The 25,030-nt window shown below is 42.6% G+C and overlaps 1 protein-coding gene across 4 annotated transcripts in view; it reads left to right on the top strand.

Annotated features, from left to right (window-relative positions):
• Positions 1-25,030, top strand: part of AMPH (amphiphysin) — a 253,068-nt gene that overhangs the window by 169,271 nt on the left and 58,767 nt on the right. For all 4 annotated transcript variants that reach the window (XM_086696998.1, XM_086696997.1, XM_086696996.1 and 1 more), the window contains exons 8-11: positions 3,738-3,813; positions 4,703-4,785; positions 6,977-7,115; positions 8,189-8,317. In XM_086696998.1, coding sequence (XP_086553124.1) covers positions 3,738-3,813; positions 4,703-4,785; positions 6,977-7,115; positions 8,189-8,317 — 427 coding nt within the window. The remainder of the gene's footprint in view (positions 1-3,737; positions 3,814-4,702; positions 4,786-6,976; positions 7,116-8,188; positions 8,318-25,030) is intronic.

Raw genomic sequence — 25,030 nt, 5'->3', positions numbered from 1 at the left:
CATGAACCCAGAGTGGATAGGCCCTTCGTTGAGCAATTGAATGACGGGAGGTATGAGGAATGACCGGTTGATGGGGGTCCTGAGTTGGCACTTACAGTGCCACCGGAAGTCTTCTCTGCCACATACGGTGAGCTGGACCCTCTGCCCAGTGTTGTCAGCGCACCTGCAGACTCCCCTCCTGTACAGGTGCTGCTTTGTTAGCTTCCTCAAACACAGGTCCTCTCCATTCCCCTGTCCCACACATGGCTAGGGACTGCAAATAACCACTGCCTGCAAATAAACGCATACTTCACGGTCGGGAAGATCCCCTGCCCCAGCGCACAGGCCTGCCTCACTGCTCTTATCTCCCAAGCTTCTGATCTGACCCTCCCAAGTAGTTGCTATTTCCCAAACACCCTGTGCCAGGATTTTCTTTATTAATATATGTCTGTTTATCTGTCACCTATCAATATATACACACAGACACACATATACACACACACGCACAATGGAATATTATTCAGCCATAAGAAAGGAAGGGCACCTGGGTGGCTCAGTCGGATGAACGTCCAACTGTTGATTTCAGTGCTCAGGTCATGATCTTATGGTCATGAGATCAAGCCCCATGTCAGGCTCCACGCTGGGCATGGAGCCTGCTTAGGTTTTGCTCGCTCGCTCTCTCCCTCTGCCCCTCCCTTGCTCACTCATGCTCTCTTTCAAAAAAAAAAAAAAGGGGGGGGAGATTCTGCCATTTGGGATAATATGGATGGACCATGAGGGCATTACGCTGAGTGAAACAAACCGGACAAAGATGTATGTTCCACTTAATGTTTAGTATCTACAGTGATTATGTCTCTCAATTCACCTATTTTTATTTTGATATGAAATAATATACACAATATATGTCTGTGTGTATATGTATATTCATATATATATATATGCAGGTGTACGTATCCTGTATGTATATATGCATATACGTGTGTGTGTGTGTATATACATGTCACACCTTCTTTTTATTTATTTATTTATTTATTTATTTATTTATTTAAAATTTTTTTTTAACATTTATTTTTTTTTGAGATAGAGAGAGACAGAGCATGAACGGGGGAGGGCCAGAGAGAGAGGGAGACACAGAATCTGAAACAGACTCCAGGCTCTGAGCTGTCAGCACAGAGCCCAACGCGGGGCTCGAACTCACGGACCGCGAGATCACGACCTGAGCTGAAGGTGGACGCTTAACCGACTGAGCCACCCAGGCACCCCACACCTTCTTTAATCATTCCCCGGTTGATGGACACTTGGATTGTTTTCATCTCTTGGCTCTTATGAATAACGCTGCAGTGAATGGGGCAGTGCCTGTATCTCTTTGAGTTCCTGGTTTCATTTCCTTCAGACGTATCTCCAGAAGTGGGATCACTGGGTCGTATGGTAGTCCTATTTTTACCTCTCGGAGGAGTTTTCCCCAGTGGCTGCACCAATTTCCATTCCCACCGACAGTACACAAGGGGTCCCTTTTCTCCACATCCTTGCTAACACTTGTTATCTGGTCTTTCTGATGACAGCCGTGCTGATGGGTGCGAGGTGATTCTACTGCATGCTATCCCTTGTATGTGGAATCTGGGTGGGGGAAGGCAAATTCATAGAAATGGAAAGTAGGAAAGTGGATGTCCGGGGCTAGGAGGTGGGGAAATAGGGACAGGTTGGTAAAAAGGTATACACTTTTAGCTGTGAGTAAGGTCTGAGGATCTAATGTAAAACATGGTAACTATAGCTGATAACACTATATTCTATAATTGAAATGTGCTGAGTGTAGAAGTTAAATGTTCACACACACAGGATACATTTATGAAGTGAGAGCTGTGTTACTTAACTAGATGGGGGAACCATTCACAATTGTGAATCAGGTCACCACAATGTACACTTGAAATATCTCACCATTTTAATTATCAGCTATACCTCAATAAAGCTGAAAGATGAAGGAAACCCAAGTAAACTATTCTTCTAAAATAAAAAAAAAAATTAAGTGGAACACGGTAGGAACTTAAGGCACAGGTTAAGATGTAGAAAAAGTAAGTCTTACTGGAGTTTCACATGGTACTTAACCAATATTTCATCTCTGAATCTCTAAATTGGGTTTTTATCTTTTATCTTGTTAAAATTCTAAACCCTAATTCATTGGAGAGAACAGAAATCATGATACTCGTGCTTAAGCAGAATTTCTTGTCACACAGTCCGTGCTTTTCTATTGGTCTTCCTCCTTTTGGATCCAAACACAGGTTCTCCGGTTATTAATTACGAGACCTTGGACAATTAGTATGTCTGTGCCTCGGGTGACCTGGATGTAAAATGAGGCTCACTACTCTGGAGGTAGTTACAAGAATTAAGTGAGGGAATAAATAAAGGTGTCTATTACATGGCAGCTCTTTCTGTTGGCTTTAGTGATAATGGAACATTCGTCCGCTCGGCTTATTGGAATCTTGCTCAGCACAAGGCACAGCTAAATAGGAAGGTCCCCTTTTATCTATGCTTTCATGTCATTGTTGAAATAAGAGGGGCCCTCCTGTGTACAGGCACATTCTTACTCCCCAGTAATAAGTTATTATTAAATAACAAAATTATATATTAAACAATAAATTATTCTTATTACAACCTCCCCTCCCCCCCCCCCCCGAGTATATGTTTATTCCATATATCTGGCCTGTCTAATGTTTCTGGCATCTAAGTTCTTACTTGGGATTTAGAATCTCATGAACCAGTCAGGATTCTGGAGTTGTTTTTGAGAACGTCATTGAAACAAGAACATGAATGAAATCAAAGTAGTAATTTATTAGATGGATTCAGAAAGATTGAATTAATACAGTGTCCTCATTTAGAGCAAAGGGAGCCCATTCAGGAGGTACTGGGCTGAACCCTCGGGGTTGACGGGTGTGCTTACTATTAGGGACCTAAAAGTCCCACCCCCTGGCTTTGCTTCACAAACCTGTTTGAGATACTGTGAATGGACACCTTGTGTCTTTATTTGGCCCTCTTACTTTAGCTGAGGAATTGTAGTTAATCGGTAGGTTTTCTATTTCTCCCTGTCCACCACATTTCAGAATCCAAAATGATAGTATGTATATGTCATAAAAATTAATGATAAGCTTCTCTCTCTCCAGCCCTTTACAAGACACACGTCTAAAATATAAGCAGACTCTTAGGGCAGTGGTTCCAAATGTGTTCCGTCTGCAGGAGCAGCAGCCTCAGTGTTACCTAGAGCCTGTTGGAGATGCAAATCCTAGGGCGCCTGGGTGGCCCAGTCAGTTAAGCGTTGGACTTTGGCTCAGGTCCCGATCTCACGGTTCATGGGTTTGAGCCCTGTGCTGGGCTCTGTGCTGACAGCTCGGAGCCTGGAGCCTGCTTCAGATTCTGTGTCTCTCTATTTCTCTCTGTCTCCCCTGCTCACGCTCTGCATCTCTCTCTCTCTCAAAAATAAATAAACTTAAAAAAAATTTTTTTTTTAAATGCACATCCTCCACCCCTATCTGAGACTGCAGAATCTGAAATGCAGTCCTGGTGTTCCCCACGTTGTGAGAGCCACTGTCTCCGCACGTCCACTGCCTTTGGAGAGATTGTGCTGTGGGCCAGCAGATGTGGCCCAGTGTTAGTCACAAGTATATAAAGGAAACCTGTTCCTAATGCATTTCATTGCCATTACAAATGCGGTTTTGCTGACCGGTCTTTCCCTATTCTTCTTTCCTCTTTGTGTCTCTACATGGCAGACGAGTTGGGTTTTATGTCAACACTTTCAAAAATGTTTCCAGCCTCGAGGCCAAGTTTCATAAGGAAATAGCGGTGGTAAGTAACGATTATTTTTCCTTATGGAACATAAAATAAGTGAACTTTTTTTTTTTTTTTTTCTGAAAGCAAATGAAATGGCGTAGCATTGTCACTTACTTGCGAGTTTGTTTTCATAGCGTGTTATTACTCTCAGTGGTATTTCTCCAGTATTCCTCCAGGCCCTCAGGAATCCTGGCTGGTCTTCGTTCCTCTTCCGAAATGCTTTTTCTCCCTGTCACAGTCTCACAGTCTTGTTTTGTTTGGTTTTTGTTTCCAGTCAGCTTTAAAAGTTGGCGTTTAAAAGTGATACTTTTTGAGGCTGAGGAAAAATTGGTATCTGAGCATTCAGTCAGCAGTCCTGTCGTCAACTAATATTGTCTTAGTTCAGCAGGGTGGTCGTACGACTTTATCTCTAGCAGAGTCAGCAGAAACAATAAGGGTTTGTTTTCCATTCTGTACTCTGGTTGAGAAATGTATTTTGGTTTTTTAAAGGTTTATTTGTGTTTGTGGCCTTTCAGTTTTGACATAAGTTTTTTTTTTTTTTTAATTTTTATGTATTTAGTTTGAAAGAGAGAGAGAAAGAGCAGGGGAGGGGCAGAGAAAGAGGGAGACTCTCAAGCAGGTTCCACATTGTCAGCGCAAAGCCTGACGCCGGGCTTGAACTCATGAACCTCGAGATCATGACCTGAGCTGAAGCCAGACACTCAACCGACTGAGCCACCCAGGTGCCCCTTGATATGAGTTTTAGATTGTCCATTTGCAGAATTTAAAGGTATCCTGAGGCCATCCCTATCGTCGTTAAGGTTCTCAGTTTTTCAGTAAACGCTTCCTCCTCTCTTAGGGCAGTAGCCTGAATCGGCACCAGAATGACTTACAGCTAACAGACCAATGGTCTCCATCCCTTTAGCTTTGCCACAAATTGTACGAAGTGATGACGAAGCTGGGCGACCAGCACGCTGACAAGGCCTTCACCATTCAAGGAGCTCCCAGGTAGGCCGTGTTCTTGAGACCCAAGTTCATGCAATGCTTGTTGCAATTTCTGCAGTCTGCACCAGTCCATGCTATTTTAATCCTTTTAGAAAACTCTAACACTAAGGAGCCTTTCCACTGTCAGACTCTGTTCTGTGTTCACCTTAACCTTTAGCCTTTAAATTTACTCACTGTGGGCTTTGGTCATTGTCACCGTAGAACTGACTATCTGCCTGTCTCCATTTTCCACGGGACCTGTCGGCCAGGGTATACATTTTTAACATGTAATTTCTGGTTGTGCACCTGTTACTTTCTTTGGAGAAGAAAGGAATTCCTAAACTCCCAGCACTTAGTCCTTATGCTTATCGTCAGTGCTGGATCTTCAATGAATCCATTTTGGGAAGTAATTGACACCTCACCATCATCTTACCTCCTGACTTGACCTCGCAAACACTGCATTGTTTTGGTCCTGTTGCACGTTGATTCTGTGAGTCAGTCGGTCAAATACACCGATCCTTCTCAGGCATCATATGTTCAAGGAAGGCAGGCTCATGAGCCTTGGGCTGGAAATCAGAAGACCCAGCTTTCAGGTTTGTGATCCTGCAGTTAATAGGCTTTTCATTCCTTGAGTGAGTCCATTAATCCTTTGGGTGAAGATCTCATTTTTTTTTAATCAACAGCAAAAAAAAAGATGGTATTGAACTAAATGGCTTGTAAGGTAATATGCAGTCCTGACATTCTCTATTTGCAATTTCAACATCAATCATCATATAGAGTCCTACATATACCTTTATAAAAACACACACTCCTACCCATGTTAGTGTTTGGATTTCTCTATAGAGAACTAATTTTCTTAAATGATACTCTTTGTATTAGCCATCCTCATAATAGTCTCTGCTACAGCTGCTATCCCAAGTGAGCATTTAGGATCTCTTATCCTTCGAAGGAAAGGAACATTCCCTACAAGAACACATGAAAGGAGTGGAAGGAAGCACTGTTTCCAATATAGTATCTCAGCATGAACTTGGAACAAAGAGGAAGTTTTAAGAGGAACGTCGCAATGACATTGGGTGTTTTGGCTGTAAAGCACGTGAAAAACTTAGGGGGTCCTCCCTCGTAGAGACGTGAAACAAACGTGTCTGAACACTTCAGTGTTGCTGAATCAGATAAAATGAAGACAGAGTGAGGCCATGGCCACTTACCAAATGTTCCTTTGGTTTTTTTCAACATTCCTCCGCAGAACGAGGTGGTGAGTGAGCTCAGTGGGCTCCCTGTTGAGTGTAGATTGGATCCGCGCTTCCCGACAGAGGACATGATTGCTGGCACGTAGTCTCAATCATGTGGCCCATCCGTGTTCCCTGCAGGACTCACTCCCTTGAATATGTAGATCATGCTGTGGTGTATGCGCTAGTTTATTTTGGGGTAGAGACGCTGTTCCCTCAATCTGTAGATGTTAGAAGGTCTTAGAGAGTAGGATGTGTCCCAAGTGCCCTCCTCCTGCTCATCACCTTTGAGCTGGTCCCACGCCTCTGGCCCAGTGCCAGGAATGCGGTGGGTTTTCAGGAAACATTGCTGACACTCTGCCTTCACGTAATTCGTTCGTGCCTGTCAAGGCGTCTGAGTTCAGTCATTGTTTTATAAGGTGTAGAAAGGGGAACAAGTAATGAATTTGTTTCCAAATGTTATCAGAAAAGACTCTTATAAAATCCTACTCAGCACTATCCTGAGGATGCCTTTAACGTAAAATTTATCATTTTCAGGGTAGGTTTTTCTATCGATTATGACCTAGTAACATTCTGAAGGAAATCAGAAGTTGAAAGTGGCTCAGCTAGTTCAGCTTCTCTTTGGAAGATTCTTGCAGAGCCTGTTTGGCACAGTGGAGAGAACAAAGGGTTTGCATTCCCAAGGCCTGAGTTCAGAGCCAGCAAAATGCTGAGTGACTTCAGGGGTTTTTAACCTCTCTGTGCCCCGCTTTATGTGGGGACAGCAAGGCCTGGGTATTGTGAGGTTAGAGATGATGTATTACGAATGGGGTCTGGCATCCAGTGGATAATAAATACTGTACATAACAGCCAGAATTAACCTAGAAGGGGGCTAGACGAGAGCCAAAACCTATTGTGCCTCAGGATTCCTTTGGGCTGAAGGACCCCTGAAACGTAAGTGCTGTTCTTTAGACGGACCGTTGCTGACTCTCATGTGTTTGTTCATCCAGCGATTCTGGTCCTCTCCGCATCGCAAAGACCCCATCGCCGCCAGAGGAGCCTTCGCCCATCCCGAGCCCAACAGCTAGTCCTAATCACACGCTGGCACCTGCGTCTCCTGCACCGGCAAGGCCTAGGTCACCTTCACAGGTAGGAAGAGGTCAAGTATATTGGGGCAAATGGAAGAACTCGGCATGAGGACCCCTGTCTGGGATAGTCCTGGGGTCCTGGGGCATCAAAAGGAGTTTCCAGTTGGGGAGACTTCAAGGCTGTCGGCATTGTGATGACCACTAAGGAATCAAGCTGTTTTTCCAGTTTGGAGCCCTACATCCTCACACACCCTACGTTTGAGTGTGTTGAGACCTCTCTCCACAACCTCAGCTTCCTTCCATGCCCTCCTCTCCTCCCACCTCTTGCTTTCAGAAGGCTCTGATCGGTCCTGCCTTCTGCTAGGACCTCCCTTCCTCCAGCACTTTCGGTTACCCTTGGGTCAAGTATGGCCAAGAAAGCCGTGATGTTTATACGCCATTTCACAGTTTGGGTACTACCCACAGTGTGTGGCGCACGAGCTCAACAAAAGTGTCTAGAAGAAATGATTGGGGGAAACCGGAAAGATTAGAAAAGGTAAATACAGAGAAACATGGCCGCCTTCGTTTTCCCCACTTTGGGTGAAGATGAAGTTCCTACAGGAAGATTCAAAGTCTCCAGTGCGGTGCAGGCTTTGAAAGTAAGGCAAGTCGCGAGAAGATCCAGGGAATTGTTCTGTCAAGTTCTTACTCCTGAAAACACTCACGTGGGGAGTGCAATGTGTGCTACCTATGGGCGGTCTCAGTGATTCCAGTGACAAACTTTCCTGATGTTAGTGTTCAAGTTCCAGTTTATTGCTGAAATGAGAAATCCTTTTCAGTTGACTCCACAAAAGGTGTTGCCTTAGTTTTAACTTTAGAGGCATAGGCACCTGGCCCTGCGTGTAGCGCTTGTGTTGAGATGAATGGAGTGGCATTGCCGGAGTATTTCTCACGGGGCCCTTGCTTGTCGGTGCTCAGAGAGCCACCAAGGGAGATAGCATTCTCTGCTCAATCAGGTGTTCTTGTTTCTGTACACGTATCTAAATTTCAGTCAGTGACCAATACGTCCGCCCAGCACTGTTCTGTGGCATTTCTGCACATCTCGCGTGCCGTCTTTGGCTGAATTAGTTTGCTTGTGTTTCTGATGTTTTGTAGACCAGGAAAGGGCCTCCTGTCCCACCTCTGCCCAAAGTCACTCCAACAAAGGAACTTCAGCAGGAGAACATCATCAATTTCTTTGAGGACAACTTTGTTCCGGAAATCAGTGTGACGACACCTTCGCAGGTAAGTGCCTCGTATGGAGCTGCGAGGTCCACAGAAGTTCCATGGCAGAGGGACCCTCAGGGACCAGCTTTAAAAGTGGCAGATGTTAGAGCCCGCAGTATCATTTCAGCTGTCATCAGGTTTGTTAATTACTTGGTATGTCTAAAGCATTCTCAAATGGGAGACGTACATACAATGTTTGGAAACACCGAAAAGTGTGAAATGACGAATTTTCATAATCCCCTAAATCATACCACTCTGACATAGCCACAAATGAATGCACTTTGGTTTATTTTCCTTCAGTCTATTTTTCTAGGTAAATACCGAATTTGTACCATAAAATTCAGATGGCATTGTTACATATTCCTGACTTTTCTACTTCATCTGACTGAGCGTCTTTTTTTCATGTCATGTTACTGTTTTCTTTTTTCAAAAGAAGATGTTTAACCAGAGTATTCCATGTGAGGAATGGACCAGGTAGCTTTCAATTTTTCTGTTTCTTTACCAGCACTTCGGGGAACATCAGTATGTGTGAATTCATGTCTTTATGCCCTGTGTTAGTTCTTTTGTATTGCTTCCTAGTAGAGAATAGGAAAATACAATGAAAAGAGATGACTATTTTTAAGCCTTTTGACCTTCCTACTTTGGCAAACAGAAGCATCCGCAATTGCCCTGGTCTCAAAGACCCCGGGGCGCACCTGCCCCAGGTACAGCTACCTTCGTGGACTGCAAGTCTAACTCTGCTGGCGACTTGGTCATCCCATTGTCTCAAGAATGAAGATTCCTGACTTCCAGAGCTGTTCCTGATGCCATCAAAGCCATTTCTTTGTTTTAAGAGTGAAAGTCCCCAGAAAAATCGTGCCAGTATTAGTTGCTCCCAGCATCCTCAGGGTCAGAAATAATACCTACATTTTACAAGATGTGAGAATGCAGCCCTATAATTACTGAGTACATCAATAACAACACTGTGTACAACATCCCAATTATAATCACGTCCTGTTGACAATAACAGAAATAATGCACTAATAACAGAGAACTCAGAAAATAGCCACTCGGAAGCCCGTCGTAATTTGTCGTTGCTTTTAAGGGCATTCATCAATAAGGCACAATACTTTCAGCTAATAGTGTCCTTCTTCTGTTGTTTGTATGAGATGTGGGATTTGGTACACTAGCGAGGCCTTGAAATGTGATTTAGCAGCTCTTTTCGAGGAGGGAGAATTGCACGTGGCTGAGTGCAGGGACAAGTGATGTCTGTGGATACCCAGATGCCCTCAGGGCTAGCTCTCTCAGAGCCAGCTGTTGGCCTGGCACCAAACGTGAGCAGTTTTCATTTCCACGTTATGCTGTCCATTTGTATTTGCTAACAGCTCAGCTCCCTTCTTTCTGGTGCTTCATCAGTTTTCAAATAGGGGGTGTTTCGGCCGATGATACCCTTATTCAGGTTGCTTTCCCCTCTACCCTCCAAAAACCTGCCCTTGGTCCCCTCCACAGAGAATGTGGTCACCCAGAAGCCACATGTACTTAGCTGAAGACCCTTCCATTTAGCACCTGAGGCAGCGAAAGTAGAGGCAACATGACACATAGACTAGTTCTGAAGCAAAGATGGGGTTCAAAAGTGTTCTTTCCTTTAAAATGTTTTTTTATTTGCAGTTTGCTGGCTCACATAAGGTTTCTTCATTGGTAGAAAAGAAAAGCATCACAGCACTTTTTACAATTGCAAATGCTAGACGGGGGCCCGGAGTGCTTCTAACAGCATTAACTCTCATGATGCTGTTGCATAGGAGTCATGGGAAGTCAGGAATCGGGGACAGAGGAAGAGGAAGCAGTTTTCTAAGCAGAACCAACCAACCAGGGGCCTGGCCCGGGCCCAGCCTGGCTGTCTTTGTGTAGCACTCCAAGGCTGTGGCAAGAGGAGGAAAGCACCCCTTCCCCCATACTGGCTACGTGTCCCCTCCATCAGTGTGCTTGGGGATTCTGAAAGAACTGACCGCCAGAGACATCATGGGGGTGCATTTGGGGGGATTCAGTTTCATTTATATTGTTTTCTTTTAATCAAGAGGAGGCAGAAGGAGGTTTCTGTCGTTTTTTTCTGACTCTGTGGTAACGTGGCTCTTGTGGTGGACCACAGCATGTGACCAGAGCATTTCCGTTGACTAAATGGCTGTGAGTCTTATGTCACGATGTCAAGAGAAGGGAGTGAAGCAGGGTTTATGTTTCAGTCTGTTTCCTTGCTTATTGAGTGATAGAATCTAGCTTTATTTTGGGGCGCCTGGGTGGCTCAGTCCATTAAGCATCTGACTCTTGGTTCCAGCTCAGGTCACGATCTCGCGATTTGTGAATTCGAGCCTCACATCAGGCTCTGCGCTGTCAGCACAGAGCCTGCTTGGGAGTCTCTCTCTCTCTCTCTCTCTCTCTCTCTCTCTCTCTCTCAAGAAATAAATAAGCATTTTAAAAAGATACAATAAAATTATGCAGACGCCGCCTGTCCCTGAACCATCTTGACAGTCCCCTTGGTCGCTCGTTCCTCTTTTGATACCCACAGGGCCAGTGTGCGTTCTCTCACTCCTTTTGGGTCACATCCGGCCAGAGTTTCTGATTCAGCCGCTCTGGGGTGGGGGCCAAGAATCTGTATTCCTAACAAGCTCCCAAGTGATGCTGACAACTGCTGGTCATGGGATCACACCGTGAGAACCACTGTTTTAGGCCAGGATTTCCTCGTGGCACAAATATATGGCCACGAACAAAGTACCACAGTGAATGAACAGATTTCTCCCAGGGAAATACCCAGCTGAGTCAAGTGTATATCATGTATGACCATGTATAACTGCTGCACTTAAAAATTGTGTGACTTGAGAGGCGCCTGGGTAGCTCAGTCAGTTAAGCATCCAGCTTCGGCTCAGGTCACGATGTAGCGGTTTGTGAGGTCGAGCCCCGCATTGGGCTCATTGCTGTCAGCATGGAGCCTGTTTCTGATCCTCTGTCCCCTCCCTCTTTCTGCCCCTCCCCATCTCTCTCTGTCCCTCCCCCTCCTCTCTGCCCCGCCCTGCTCGCACACGCTCTCTCCCTCTCTCAAAAATAAATAAACATTAAATTAAAAAATAGTATGACTTGAAATACTCCATATTTCGGGCAATTGGACTTACATGTACATACATGTGCATGTACATGTGTGCTTGTAATATTAGATGTGTTGATCAGAGTATATGTCAAGTTACATATTCTAAGGGAATGGACGGTCTCATCAGGGCTGTGATGTTTTTAGATAGGCACAGATAGATGATGAAAAAGAATCAACAGAAATGCCCGGAGAAAATGCAGTGCCAGCTGCATGGAAGCTAGAAAGCTGAGATGTATCTGAAAAGCTCTTCTCTCCCAGATACATGATATTTATGATCATATGGAGTGGTCCATTTCAGTTTTATTGTGATATTTTTTAAAAGTTTAATAAGTCAGTCTACATTGAACAGATAGGTTTATGTCCCCAGTTTGCTATTTTTATCATGTACTTAGTGGGGAAGAAGAGTGTTTGTATTAATCCTACCCAGAAGCTCCAGGTGTGATGATTGAAATATTCCTCACCTCTGATGGATTTGTGCGTCTCTTACACCAAGCTTCACGGTGGCGACAGTCCCTCCTGAGTGCATCCGGGGATTGGAAACCAATCCATTAGGCCTAGAGAGCCCTCTAATGGCCCCAGACCTTAACTATATCATAGAATCTTCTCTGGGAAGTATCCCTACCTGCTTACAGGGAGAGGTCCTCATGTCAAGACCACAGGGCTGACCTTGCTTCTCTGGTTTTGTGATTACAAAAATGGAACTGCCAGCCCTCTTTATTTTTCCCTCCCAAGAACCTAAATTGAAAGAAATCTCTTATGGGGTGTGTGTGTGTGTGTGTGTGTGTGTGTGTGTGTGTGTGTTCCTGAATCATTCTTTAAAATTTTTTTTAAGTTTATTCATTTTTGAGAGACAGAAACAGAGTGTGAGTGGATGAGGGGCAGAGAGAGAAGGAGACACAGAATCTGAAGCAGGCTCCAGGCTCTGAGCTGTCAGCACAGAGCCCGACACGGGGCTTGAACCCACGAACTGTGAGATTCTGACCTGAGCCGAAGTCGGAGGCTTAACAGACTGAGCCACCCGGGTGCCCCACATTATTCTTTCAAGACAGCATTTTCCATCCCATCCCATAAGATGCTGTGAAAGGGGGTCCCTGGTCATCGGAGGCTGGGAGGGGCTGCACCCCCTTTTGTTTTACATAGTTTGTGTCAGCATGTCCAGGGCTCTGGGAAGTTGTGCAACAAAATCCCTTTTTGTTTAAATCAGAGTTTCTCAAATAATCTCCCTTTTCTCCCAAAGTACTACCTGTTCCAGGGACGTGGGCGTTTGGTGAAACATGTTTAAAAACGAAGATTTAAAAGATATTATATCCCTGGAAACCAAATTTATGGCCTATAAATAGGATTTTAACAGATCAAGCCCAAAAAAAGCAATCATGTATATTATATACACACACATATGTACACATGCAAGGTTGTTTCTTTTTTTTTTTCTTCAAAAAACGTTTTGAAAAAAGATGTTTCGGACTGCTTTCTCTTCTCACGATCGCGGTTCACCCTCCTTTCCCACCAGGGCTTTCCTGAGGGATCGTGGCTCTGGGCAAATATTTTCAGAGGGGGGCTTCTGTCCATATAACCAATTCGAGTCCCTTGAAATGAGCCTGTCCGCAGCATTCTGGTGGTCAGTCTGATGGGATTCCGTACGTGAAACGCCATGCTGCCCAGTGGAGGCAATCTGCCCACCAGCCACCCTCTTGGAAACAAGCCTGGCCACCACGTTCCAGGACAACTGGGTGGATATGAGCCCCAGAGTTCCTGGGGGGTGTGGTAGGTACTCCATGTAGAGAGGGTCACAGAGTGCTCCAAAGAGAGATGGGCGCCAGCCCCATGTGGGTGCCCTGACCAGATAGCATTGCTAGCCACAACCACCACCACCAGAGAAGGACTTAGAAAATTTTAGGGAATGTATTCGAAAGTGTGGGGCTCCCCTGAGGGTCAGGGCTAGGGGCGGGGTTCCTGCTTGCCCTTCTACCTGTCAAGTGGCAGAAAGGAAGAAATTGCCTGTTTCCACATTTTTTTTTTCCGTAGCAGGTAACCCCCCCCAACTGTTTTGCTTAAATCTTTTCCCAGCAACGACGTTGCATATTTTCTCTCTTTGCTTTTAAATCTTTTACGTTTTTGTTTATTTTGAGACAGAGACAGACCCAAGCAGGCCCCGCACTGTCAGCGCAGAGCCCGAAGCGGGGCTCAAACCCACAAACCGTGAGATCGTGACCTGAACCGAAACCAAGAGTCAGACGCTTATCCAACTCAGCCACCCAGGCGCCCCTGCATATTTTCTGTTTTTGAAACTAACATTCTCCTTTACAAATCCAGACGGATTAGGTTGTGACCATCCAAGCCTACTCCTCCAAGCCCATCTCCCCACTCCTGCTGGGAGACCTACTGTGCCAGAAGGCAAGACAGCAGCACAGCCTCTAAGCCGCGTGGCTGTCGGGATCAAGTTAGCATCATTAACTCTGCTACTCTTAACGCCTCTGCTTTCCAGCCGAATGCTGCAGCTCACATTTTAAGTTCATGAAGTCATTCAGTTTTTCCTTAGCTAATCAAACTGAAGTAGATTTTCAGCTTGCAGAATAAGTTCGTGAAATGGCCCTTTTCGTCTCCCCAATCCTGAGAGGCCATCCTGCAGTCACATGCGTATGTACCCCTCGCTTCCCGGGTATCTGTCACCTGGTTTTGAATTCCGCTTTGGCTTTTCTTTTCAATGTAGCATATTTCTGGACCAGCTGCCTCTTCTTTCAGTTGGTATTTTTTCCAAGTAAACATGTTAGCATTCTGGTAACGCAGAAAGAATTAGTAAGCTGAAAACTGGAAGGAAGGAAACCGTGTGTCTTCAGCCCCTTCAGCCCCTGTTTGGTCGGTCTGTTGGGCTGGTGGGTCGCCCACACGACCCCTGGTTCCTTCGGCAGGGGTGGCCAAGTGGGGCAATTTGTTTATCATCTGGGGCTCTGACAGTGCTCTTAAGTCGTCATGCCACTTGGCTTCACAACCTTCCAAGGTTCTCAGACACCTGAACTTCTGACAACGTCTAGACTTTTCGCACTTTGCCCTTTTTTGCATTTTATATTCTACCTCCTTGCAAAGCATCTCACGGTGTGAGTCTTTTGAGATTTTGTACTTTTGAATATGGTTTGAGGTATGGGTTAGGGAGTGGTGGTCAGCTGGCTCAGAGAGGCCAGCAGGGGAAGGGGAGAAGGAGAACACAGAAGAATGAGTTGGGGAGAAAGGAAAGAGCTCACGATGAGGAAGCACGTGACTGACTATGTTACATGCAGGGTCTCCTTCGATTTAGCTTTCACATCATTCCTGTGATTGACAGGTCATTATCCCTACTTTTTACTTTTATTTTTATTTAAACTTTTTTTTTTTAACTTTTATTCAATTTTGAGAGACAGAGAGAGACAGGGCATGAGCAGGGGAGGAGTAGAGAGAGAGGGAGACACAGAATCTGAAGCAGGCTCCAGGCTCCGAGCACAGATCCCGAAACGGGGCTCGAACCCAAGAACCATGAGACCGTGACCTGAGCCGAAGTCGGACATTTAACCGACTGAGCCACCCAGGCACCCCATCATTATCCCTACTTTTGAAGTTGAGCAAAGCCGTTGTCTTTCGGCCACACTGTGGCGTTCATAGGGCAGCCGTGGAAAGCGGAAGTCTGTAGACCACCCATGCTGGTGGTCTAAGCCCCTGATGGATAGCAGGTACTAGATGGCCAGTAAACTGAACAAATCCATCCAGACTCTCTCTGTAATGTTCAGAATGCACGTTCTCTACAGCGTCTCTTCGGGTTTTTGATATTAGCACAGTTCTTCAAGTTGTGACAGATCAGCAATGTTATCGTTAAATTCCAGGGGCGGTGGGAGGAGGGTCTTTACTCCACCAGTTGAGTTACTTGTTCATCCAGTGGTCATCACTGAACCTCACTGGACGCACGGGCCCCGTCCACCTCCCCTACTGTCTCTCTCCTCCTTACGGTCAATGTGCTGCACCGCCACGGCTGTGCAACCTAGCAGCTTGCTCCAGTAAAAACAAAAACAAAAAACCTAGGTAAACAGTTCCTTAGAAAGTTAGTACGTTGTGCGTCACCTCATTAGACCGTCTGCAGGATCCTATAAATGTAGGTAGGCACACGCAGCAAAGACGGCAATAGGAGAGCTTTGATGAGTCCAGGTCATGGGTAAATGGATCTTCGTTGTACTGTTTCTTTTTTTAAGTTTATTTATTTATTTATTTTGAAAGAGACAGAGACCACTCGAGTGGAGGAGAGGCAGAGAGAGAGAGAGAAGCCTAAGCAGGCTCAATGTGGGTCTCGAACACCTGAACTGTGAGATCATGACCTGAGCCGAAATCAACAGTCAGGTGCTTAACCAACTGAGCCACCCAGGCGCCCCTCGTACTATTCTTTTAACGTCTTATATAGTTAAAGCTGTAGAACAAATACTTGACAATGTCCTATGAAATGGTTGAATGATGACTGCAAATTCTAAGACTGCAAATATAAAGGTCTTGAGCCCGGTCAGGATACTATAGTTAACTACCATTATTCCCAGTAACTGCTGCGTACGCATCTGTAGTGGTCTTACCATAGGCTTCCAGTTATAAAGTTCAGTTTCCTGAGGATGCCCACTCACTTGCACACTTTCTTTCTCTCAAAAGAAATAAACATTTAAAAAAATTTTTCTTAGGCCGCTGCGTTCATCATTACCAACGAAATGCAAAAGCTTTACTCACTGGTAGAAATTGTCAGCTATGTTGTGACCCTTCAATAAACGACATATCTATTACCTGAAAAATAACCCCAACTGGCCTCGTTCCTAAAAACTTTATTTAACCTTTCTGTCTTAAGTTTGTTATCTGACCTCCCCAGACTTATTGGGAAGTAATAAGTGTCCTGCCTAATATTTAGAATATAATGAAAATGTCCTTAAGATATGTTTAATGAAAGAATAAAAAATTAAAAAAAAAACTCTTTGGAAGAAATAGTACCTATGACTTTATCTGGCTCACTGAAATATTGTGTTATCATTAAGAAATCGGGGTGCCTGGGTGGCTCAGTTGGTTAAGCATCCGACTTTGACTCGGGTCATGATCTCACGGTTCGTGGGTTTGAGCCCTGCGTCAGGCTCTGTGCTGACAGCTCAGAACCTGGAGCCTGCTTTGGATTCTGTGTCTCCCTCTCTCTCTGCTCCTCCCCCACTCATTCTCTTTCTCTCTCTCAAAAAAAAAAAAATAAACATTAAACAAATTTAAAAAATTGTGTGTGTGTGTGTGTGTGTGTGTGTGTGTGTGTGTGTGTCTATCCATCTGTCTGTCTGCATGCACCCACGGGAATGGCTCAGAGATTGCTCTACTTATAAATTTTTCTGTCTGTAGCTATATATTGAAATCTCTGTTACCTGATATGCTTGTAAGAGTAATGTCATAAAGGATGCATGGTTAACCCAAAACACTAGTAAATTCCAGAGAAGCAAAAAGCAAAAGTTCTATTTCTCAGCAAAAACCACTGTTACTAATGTAGTTTTTGTAATGCCACAATTTTATTCTCTTCAAACAGTGACAGAAAGGTATTTTTTTTGGAAATTTGATCATTTTATATCAGTTTTATAACCTATGGGTTTTTTTTACTACAAATATAACAAAGATATTTTCATGTCAATTTAAGATATATCTCACCATTTTAAGTAGCAACAGATCCCTGTATCATGAGGTTGTACTATAGTAGGTTTAACTAATCTCCTGTTGTTAGAGTATTTTCTTCTGTTAATCAGTTTCATTGATATCTGACCAACATACAGTTAACGGCACATATTTAAAGCATACTTTTTGATAAGTTTTGAAATATGTGTGCACCCATGAAACCATCACCAGGATCAAGGTAGTGACTATATCTCTCACCCCCAAAGTTTCTTCGTGTTGGTAATCCTTTCTGTTCCTGTCCACATGCAGTACCCTCCAGGCAAACACTCATCTTTCTGTCACCATACACAAGTTTGAATCTCCTAGAATTTTGTATAGATGGAATCACCCAGTGTGCACCTTTTTTGGTCTGGCTTGTACTGTTCTGCATAATTATTATGAGGTTCATCCATTTTGTAGCAGGTATCAGCAGTTTATTCCTTCTTATTACCGAGTAATATTTCATTGTATGGACACATCAGGGTTTGTTTGTTTGTTTTTTTTTTTTTTTTCATCCATTAATGGATATTTGGGTAGTTTCTAATTTGGGGCTATTTTTTTTAATGTTTATTTGAGAGAGAGAGAGAGAGAGAGAGAGCGAGCATGAGTGGAGGAGAGGCAGAGAGAGAGGAGATACAGAATCCAGAGCATGCTCCAGGCTCTGTGCTGTTGCAGTGCAGGGCTCAAACCTGCGAACCTCTGAGATCATGATGTAAGCCAAAGTCGGACGCTTAGCTGGCTGAGCTACCCAGGTGCCCCTAATTTTGGGGTATTGTAAGTAAAGATGCTGTGAACATTTGTATACAAATGTTCTTTGTGCACATGCTTTCATTTCTCTTCAGTAAATCTCTATGAACTAGCTGGATCATTTGGTAGGAGTAAGTTTAACTTATTAAGAAACTGCCAGACTTTTCTTTTTTAAATTTTTTAAAATATTTATTTATTTTTGAGAGAGAGAGACAGAGCATGAGTGGGGGAGGAACAGAGAGAGAGGGAGACACAGAATCTGAAGCAGGCTCCAGGCTCCGAGCCATCAGGACAGAGCCCAACATGGGGCTCAAACTCACAAACCGTGAGATCATGACCTGAGCCAAAGTCGGATGTTCAACCGACTGAGCCACCCAGGTGCCCCAGAAACTGCCAGACTTTTCTAAGTGATTATACTATTGGTGTTTCCACCCACACTGAAAAAGAATTTCAGTTCCTCCACATCTTTGCCAACACTTGGTATGGTTAGTCTTTTTAATTTTAGCCATGATGGTAAGTATATAGTGTTATTTTGTTGTGATTTAGTTTGCATCTCCCTAATGGCTAATGATGTTAGGCATCTTTTCATGTACTCATTGACATTTTTCCCCCCAGCTCTATTGGGGTATAACTGACAAATAACAATTGTATACACTTAAAGTATACAACTTGATGTTTTAACATATGTATGCATTGTGAAGTGATCTCCCCAAACCAGCCAATTAATATATCTATCCCTTCACATAGCTACTCACTTTTATTGTTGTTGTTGTTGTTGATGATGATGATGTCAGAACACTTAATATCTATCCTCCTGGCAAATTTCAAGTGTATAATACACTATTTTTGCTTACAGTCACCATGCTGAATATTAGATCTCTAGGACTTGCATAACTGAAACTTTATACCCCTTGACTAACATCTCCCCGTCTCCCCTCCCCTGAGGCCCTGGAAAAAACCATTCTACTCTCTGCTTCCATGGTTTTGACTGTTTTCAATTCCACATGTAAGTGAGATCATTTCTCTTTCTGTGTCTTGCTTATTTCACTTAGCATAGAAACTTCTGCACAGCAAAGCAAACAATCAACAGAGTAAAAAGGTAATGTAGGGAATGGGAGAAAATATTTGCAAATCATGTATCAGATAAGGGGTTAATATCCAGAATATATAAGGGACTCATACTACTCAATAGCAAAAAAAAAAAAAAAAAAAAAATCAAGTAGTTGGATTAAAAAAATGGACAAGGGACCCGAATGGACATTTCTCCAAAGAAGATGTACAGATTGCCAGCAGACACAGGAAAAGGTGCTCAACACCACTAACCGTCAGAGAAATGTACTTCAGAATCACATGAGATATCACCTCACACCTGTTAAAACAGCTACTATGAAAAAGACCAATAACAGTTGTTGGTGAGGACGTGGAGAACAGGGAATCCTTGTACACTGTTGATGGGATTGTAAATTGGTAGAACCACTATGGAAAACAATATGGAGGTTCCTCAGAAAATTAAAAATAGAACTACCTTACTATACAGCAACCCCACTTCTGGGTATTGAAATGAAACCAGCATCTCAAAGAGCTGTCTGCACTCCTGTGTTCACTACAGCAGTATTCACAATAGACAATCCATGGAAACAACCTAAATGTCCATGGCGGGGGGCACCTGGGTGGCTCAGTTGGTTGAGTGCCTGACTTCGGCTCAGCTCATGATCTCATGGTTTGTGAGTTTGGGCCTCATGTCAGGCCCTTGTGCTGACGGCTCAGAGTCTGGAGCCTGCTTTGCATTCTGTGTCTCCCTCTCTCTCTCTGCCTTCCTCTGCTCATGCTCTCTCTCTCTCTCTCTCTCTGTCTGTCTCTCAAAAATAAACATTAAATGTCCATCAGTGGATGAATGAGTAAAGAAAATGAGGTATATAAACACAATGGAATATTATTTGGTCTCAGAAAAAGTAAATCCTGCCATTTCTGACAACATGGATGAGTCTAGAGGACATTATGACATATTACTATGACATTAGTATATCCTCATTGGTGTCTGTGAAAAACTTTTGCTGATGTATTCACTTACTTGATGGAGTCTTGAGAGTCCTTTGTATGTTCTGGATACAAGCCTTTTATCAGATGCATGATTTGCAAATATTTTCTTCCAGCGTGTGGCTTATCTTGTCATTCTGTTAGTGCTTTTTAGAAGAGTAGAAGTTTTTTTTATTTTGATGAGGTCCAATTTATCCAATTTATTTATTTTTTAAGAATTAGGCATTTCACATCACATCTAAAAAAAAAATCTATGCCTAACCCAAGGTCACAAAGATTTTCTCCTGTGTGTCCTTCTAGAAGTTTTACAGCTTTAGGTGTTACACTTAGGGTCTGTGACAAATTTGGAATTTTTTAATATGTGCAAAGTATAGGTTGAAGTTCATTTCTTTACAGTTGAAATGTGATTGTTGAAAAGTCTATCCTTATTCTACTGAATTGCCTTTGTACCTTTGTGGTTCTCTTTCTGAACTCTGTGATTTTTTATTGGTCCATTTGCCTACCTTTTATGCCAGTACCGTGTTAATCTTGATTACTGTCACTTTATACTGTCTTGAAATCAGATGAGGTTAGTCCCTCAGCGTTGTTATTTTTCAGAGTTGTTTTGGGTGTTCTAGGTCCTCTGAATCTTCACATGAATTTTAGAATCAATATGTAAGTTTCTACAAAAACACCTTCTGGGATATTTTATTAGATTCCTAGGGCTGTTTTAGCAAAGAAGCATAAACTGAGTGACTTATAACAACAGACTTTTATTCTCTCACAGTTTTGGAGGCTAGACGTCTGAGATCAAGGTCATGATTGAGTCTGAGATCAGCAGGCTATGCTTCTTCTGAAGACTCTAGGGTCCTTCTTTGCTCCTCTCTCCTTCTGGTGGTTGCTGGCAGTCCTTGGCATGTAGATACATAATTCCAATCTCTGCCTCTGTCATCACACTGTGTTTTCCTTATGTGTCTGTGTGCTCTGTATCTTCACATACCTTTGTGTTTATGTATCCAAATTTCCCTGTTTTTATAAGGTCACAAGTCATTGCATTAAGGCCCATCCTAATTCAGTATGACCACATCTAAATTCCATTACATCTGCAAACGTCCTATTGCCAAATAAGGTCACATTCACAGGTTCCTTATAATCATGAACTTTGGCGGGGGGGTGGGGTGCACAGTATTCAGCCCAGTACAGATACTGACTGGCATTGCATTGAATATGTAGATCAGTTTGGGGAGCATTGACATCTTAATAATAATGAGCTCTGTGATCCATAAACACAGTATAGCTCTTCCTTTATTTTAAGGTCTTCTCTAATTTATCTTGGCTGTGTTTTATAGTTACTATTCAGTGTACAGGTTTTCTCATCTTTGGTTGGATTTATCCCTAAGTAATTCATATTTTTAGTGCTATTGTAAATCATATTTTTAAAATTTAAGTTTCTGGTTTTTCATACTCTTATATATCAATAAAACCAGTTTTTGTACATTAATGCTGTATCCTGCAGCCTTGCTAAACTCAGTATTAGTTCCTATAGCTTTTTTATAGATTTCCTTGGATTTTTCTATATAAGTGATCATATCTTCTGTGAATTAACATAGTTTTACTTTTTTCTTTTTAATCTGGATGCCTTTTATTGCTTTTTTCTGCCTTATTTTAGTGTTTAGTACTGCCAGTATATTGTTGAGTACAAGTGTTGAGACGGCCATCCTTGTCTCGATCTTAGGGGGAAAGCTCCTAGTCTTGTGTTATTAAACATGATGATAGTTGTATGTTTTTGTAGATACGCTTATCAGGTTGAGGAAGTTGCCTGTGTTTCCGACTTTGTTGAGAGTTTTGAACAGGAGTGGATATGGATTTTTTCAAATACTTTTTCTGCATCTGTCAAGATGATCGTATGAGTTTTCTTTTTTAGTTTGTTAATATCGTGACTTACATTCATTGGTTTTCAAATGGTACATCAATCACACATTCCTGAGGATAAACCTCATTTGGTTATGATGCAGTTTATTAATATATATTTCTTCATCCAGTTTGCTAAAGCTTTCTCTAGCATTTTTGCATCTATGCTGATGAGGAACATGAGTCCATAGGGCATTGTTTTTAATAATGTCATTTTCTGGGGCACCTGGGTGGCTCAGTTGATTGACTTCATCTCCGTCATGATCTTGTGGTTTGTGAGTTCCAGCCCTACATTGTGCTTGCTGCTATTAGCACAGAGCCCCCTTCGGTCCCCCTCTCTCTGCCCCTCCCCTGCTTGCACTCTGTCTCTGAAAATAAATAAACATTTAAAGTAAAAAAAAAAGTTGGGATGCTTGGGTGGCTCAGTCAGTTAAGTGTCCAACTTTGGCTCAGGTCATGATCTCGTGGTTTGTGAGTTTGAGCCCCATGTCCCGCTCTGTGCTCACAGCTCGGAGCATGGGGCCTGCTTTGGATTCTGTGTCTTCTTCTCTCTTTGCCCCTACCCCTCTTGTTCTCTCCCCACCCCCCTCTCAAAAATAAATAAGTGTAAAAAAATTTTTTTTAGGTAAAAAAAAAAAGTAATTTTCTGATTTTAGCACCAGGGTAATGCTTTCCCCATAGAATAAGTTGGGAAGTTGTTCACTCCTCTTCGATTTTGTAGAATTGGTATTTTTTTCTTATTTAACTCTTTGGTAGAATTCACCAGAGGAGCCATTTGGGCCTGCAGGGTTGTTGTTGTTTTTGTTTTTGTTTTCTCTTAAATTTTTTTTTTTTAATTTGAATATAGTTGACACACAATGTTAACCTTAGTTCCAGGTATGCAACATAGTGATTCAAGTTCTCTATATGCCACAGTTTGTATTTCTCAAGAAATCTGTCTCTCTCATCTAAATTGTTAAATGTATTGGAATAAAGTGGTTTAAAATACTTCCTTATTTTTTTTTAAATATCTGCTAATGCTCCCTCTCTCATTCCGGATATTGGTAATTAGTGCCCTCTCTGTCCCTCCCCTTGATCAGTCTGGTTAGAAGTTTATCAATTTTATTAATCTTCTCAAAGCACTTGGTTTTGGTTTTATTGGTATTCTCTCAAGCTCTCTCTCTCTCTCTCTCTCTCTCTCTCTCTCTCTCTCTCTGTCATTCTCTATTTAATTAATTTCTACTCTGATCTGCATAATTTTCCCCATTTCTATTTACAATTTTATTTGCTCTGTGTCTTTTTTTTCCTAGTTTGCAGGGTAGAAGCTGAAGTTACTAATTTGAGACCTTCCTTCTTTTTTTTTTTTTTAAACTTTATTTTTTAAAATTTACCTCCAAATTAGTTAGCATATAGTGAAGCAATGATTTCAGGAGTAGATTCCTTAATGCCCCCTACCCATTTAGCCCATCCCCCCTCCCACAACCCCTCCAGCAACCCTCAGTTTGTTCTCCATATTTATGAGTCTCTTCTGTTTTGTCCCCCTCCCTGTTTTTATATTATTTTTGCTTCCCTTCCCTTATGTTCATCTGTTTTGTCTCTTAGAGCCCTCATATGAGTGAAGTCATATGATTTTTGTCTTTCTCTGACTGACTAATTTCACTTAGCATAATACCCTCCACTTCATCCACGTAGTTGCAAATGGCAAGATTTCATTCTTTCTGATTGCCGAGTAATACTCCATTGTATATATACACCACATTTTCTTTATCCGTGCATCCTTTGATGGACATTTGGGCTCTTTCCATACTTTGGCTATTGTTGATAGTGCTGCTATAAACATGGGGGTGCCTGTGTCCCTTCGAAACAGCATACCTGTATCCCTTGGATAAATGCCTAGTAGTGCAATTGCTGGGTCTTAGGGTAGTTCTATTTTTAATTTTTTGAGGAGCCTCCATACTGTTTTCCAGAGTGGCTGCACCAGCTTGCATTCCCACCAACAATGCAAAGGAGATCCTCTTTCTCCGCATCCTCGCCGACATCTTTTGTTGCCTGAATTGTTAATGTTAGCCATTCTGACAGGTGTGAGGTGGTATCTCATTGTGGTTTTGATTTGTATTTCCCTGATGATGAGTGATGTGGAGCATTTTTTCATGTGTCGGTTGGCCATCTGAATGTCTTCTTTGGAGAAGTGTCTATGTCTTTTGCCCATTTCTTCACTGGATTATTTGTTTTTTGGGTGTTGAGTTTGATAAGTTCTTTGTAGATTTTGGATACTAACCCTTTATCTGATATGTCATTTGCAAATATCTTCTCCCATTCTGTCGGTTGCCTTTTAGTTTTGCTGATTGTTTCCTTTGCTGTGCAGAAGCTTTTTATTTTGATGAGGTCCCAGGAGTTCATTTTTGCTTTTGTTTCCCTTGCCTCTGGAGACATGTTGAGTAAGAAGTTGGTGCGGGCAAGATCAGAGAGATTTTTGCCTGCTTTCTCCTCGAGGATTTTGATGGTTTCCTGTCTTACATTGAGGTCTTTCATCCATTTTGAGTTTATTTTTGTGTATGGTTTAAGAAAGTGGTCTAGGTTCATTCTTCTGCATGTTCCTATCCAGTTTTCCCAGCACCACTTGCAGAAGAGACTGTCTTTATTCCATTGGATATTCTTTCCTGCTTTGTCAAAGATTAGTTGGCCATATGTTTGTGGGTCCATTTCTGGGTTCTCTGTTCTATTCCATTGATCTGTCTGTTCTTGTGCCAGTACCATACTGTGTTGATGATTACAGCTTTATAGTATAGCCTGAAGTCTGGGATTGTGATACCTCCTGCTTTGGTTTTCTTTTTCAAGATTGCTTTGGCTATTCGGGGTCTTTTCTGGTTCCATGCAAATTTTAGGATTGTTTGTTCTAGCTCTGTGAAGAACGTTGGTGTTACTTTGATAGGGATTGTGTTGAATATGTAGATTGCTTTGGGTAGTATCGACATTTTAACAATATTTGTTCTTCCTATCCAGGAGCATGGAATCTTTTTCCATTTCTTTGTGTCTTCTTCAATTTCTTTCATAAGCTTTCTGTAGTTTTCAGTGTATAGATTTTTCACCTCTTTGGTTAGATTTATTCCTAGGTATTTTATCATTTTGGTGCAACTGTAAATGGGATCGATTCCTTGATTTCTCTTTCTGTCGCTTCATTGTTGGTGTATAGGAATGCAACCAATTTCTGTGTGTTGATTTTATATCTTGCAACTTTGCTGAATCATGTATCAGTTCTAGCAGTTTTTTGGTGGAATCTTTTGGGT

This window comes from Puma concolor, chromosome A2, assembly GCF_028749965.1.
Source record: "Puma concolor isolate L17-30 chromosome A2, mPumCon1.1.hap2, whole genome shotgun sequence".
NCBI lineage: Eukaryota > Metazoa > Chordata > Mammalia > Carnivora > Felidae > Puma > Puma concolor.
Note: the sequence above shows the minus strand (reverse complement) of the source record. Positions and strands in the feature narration are given on the sequence as shown.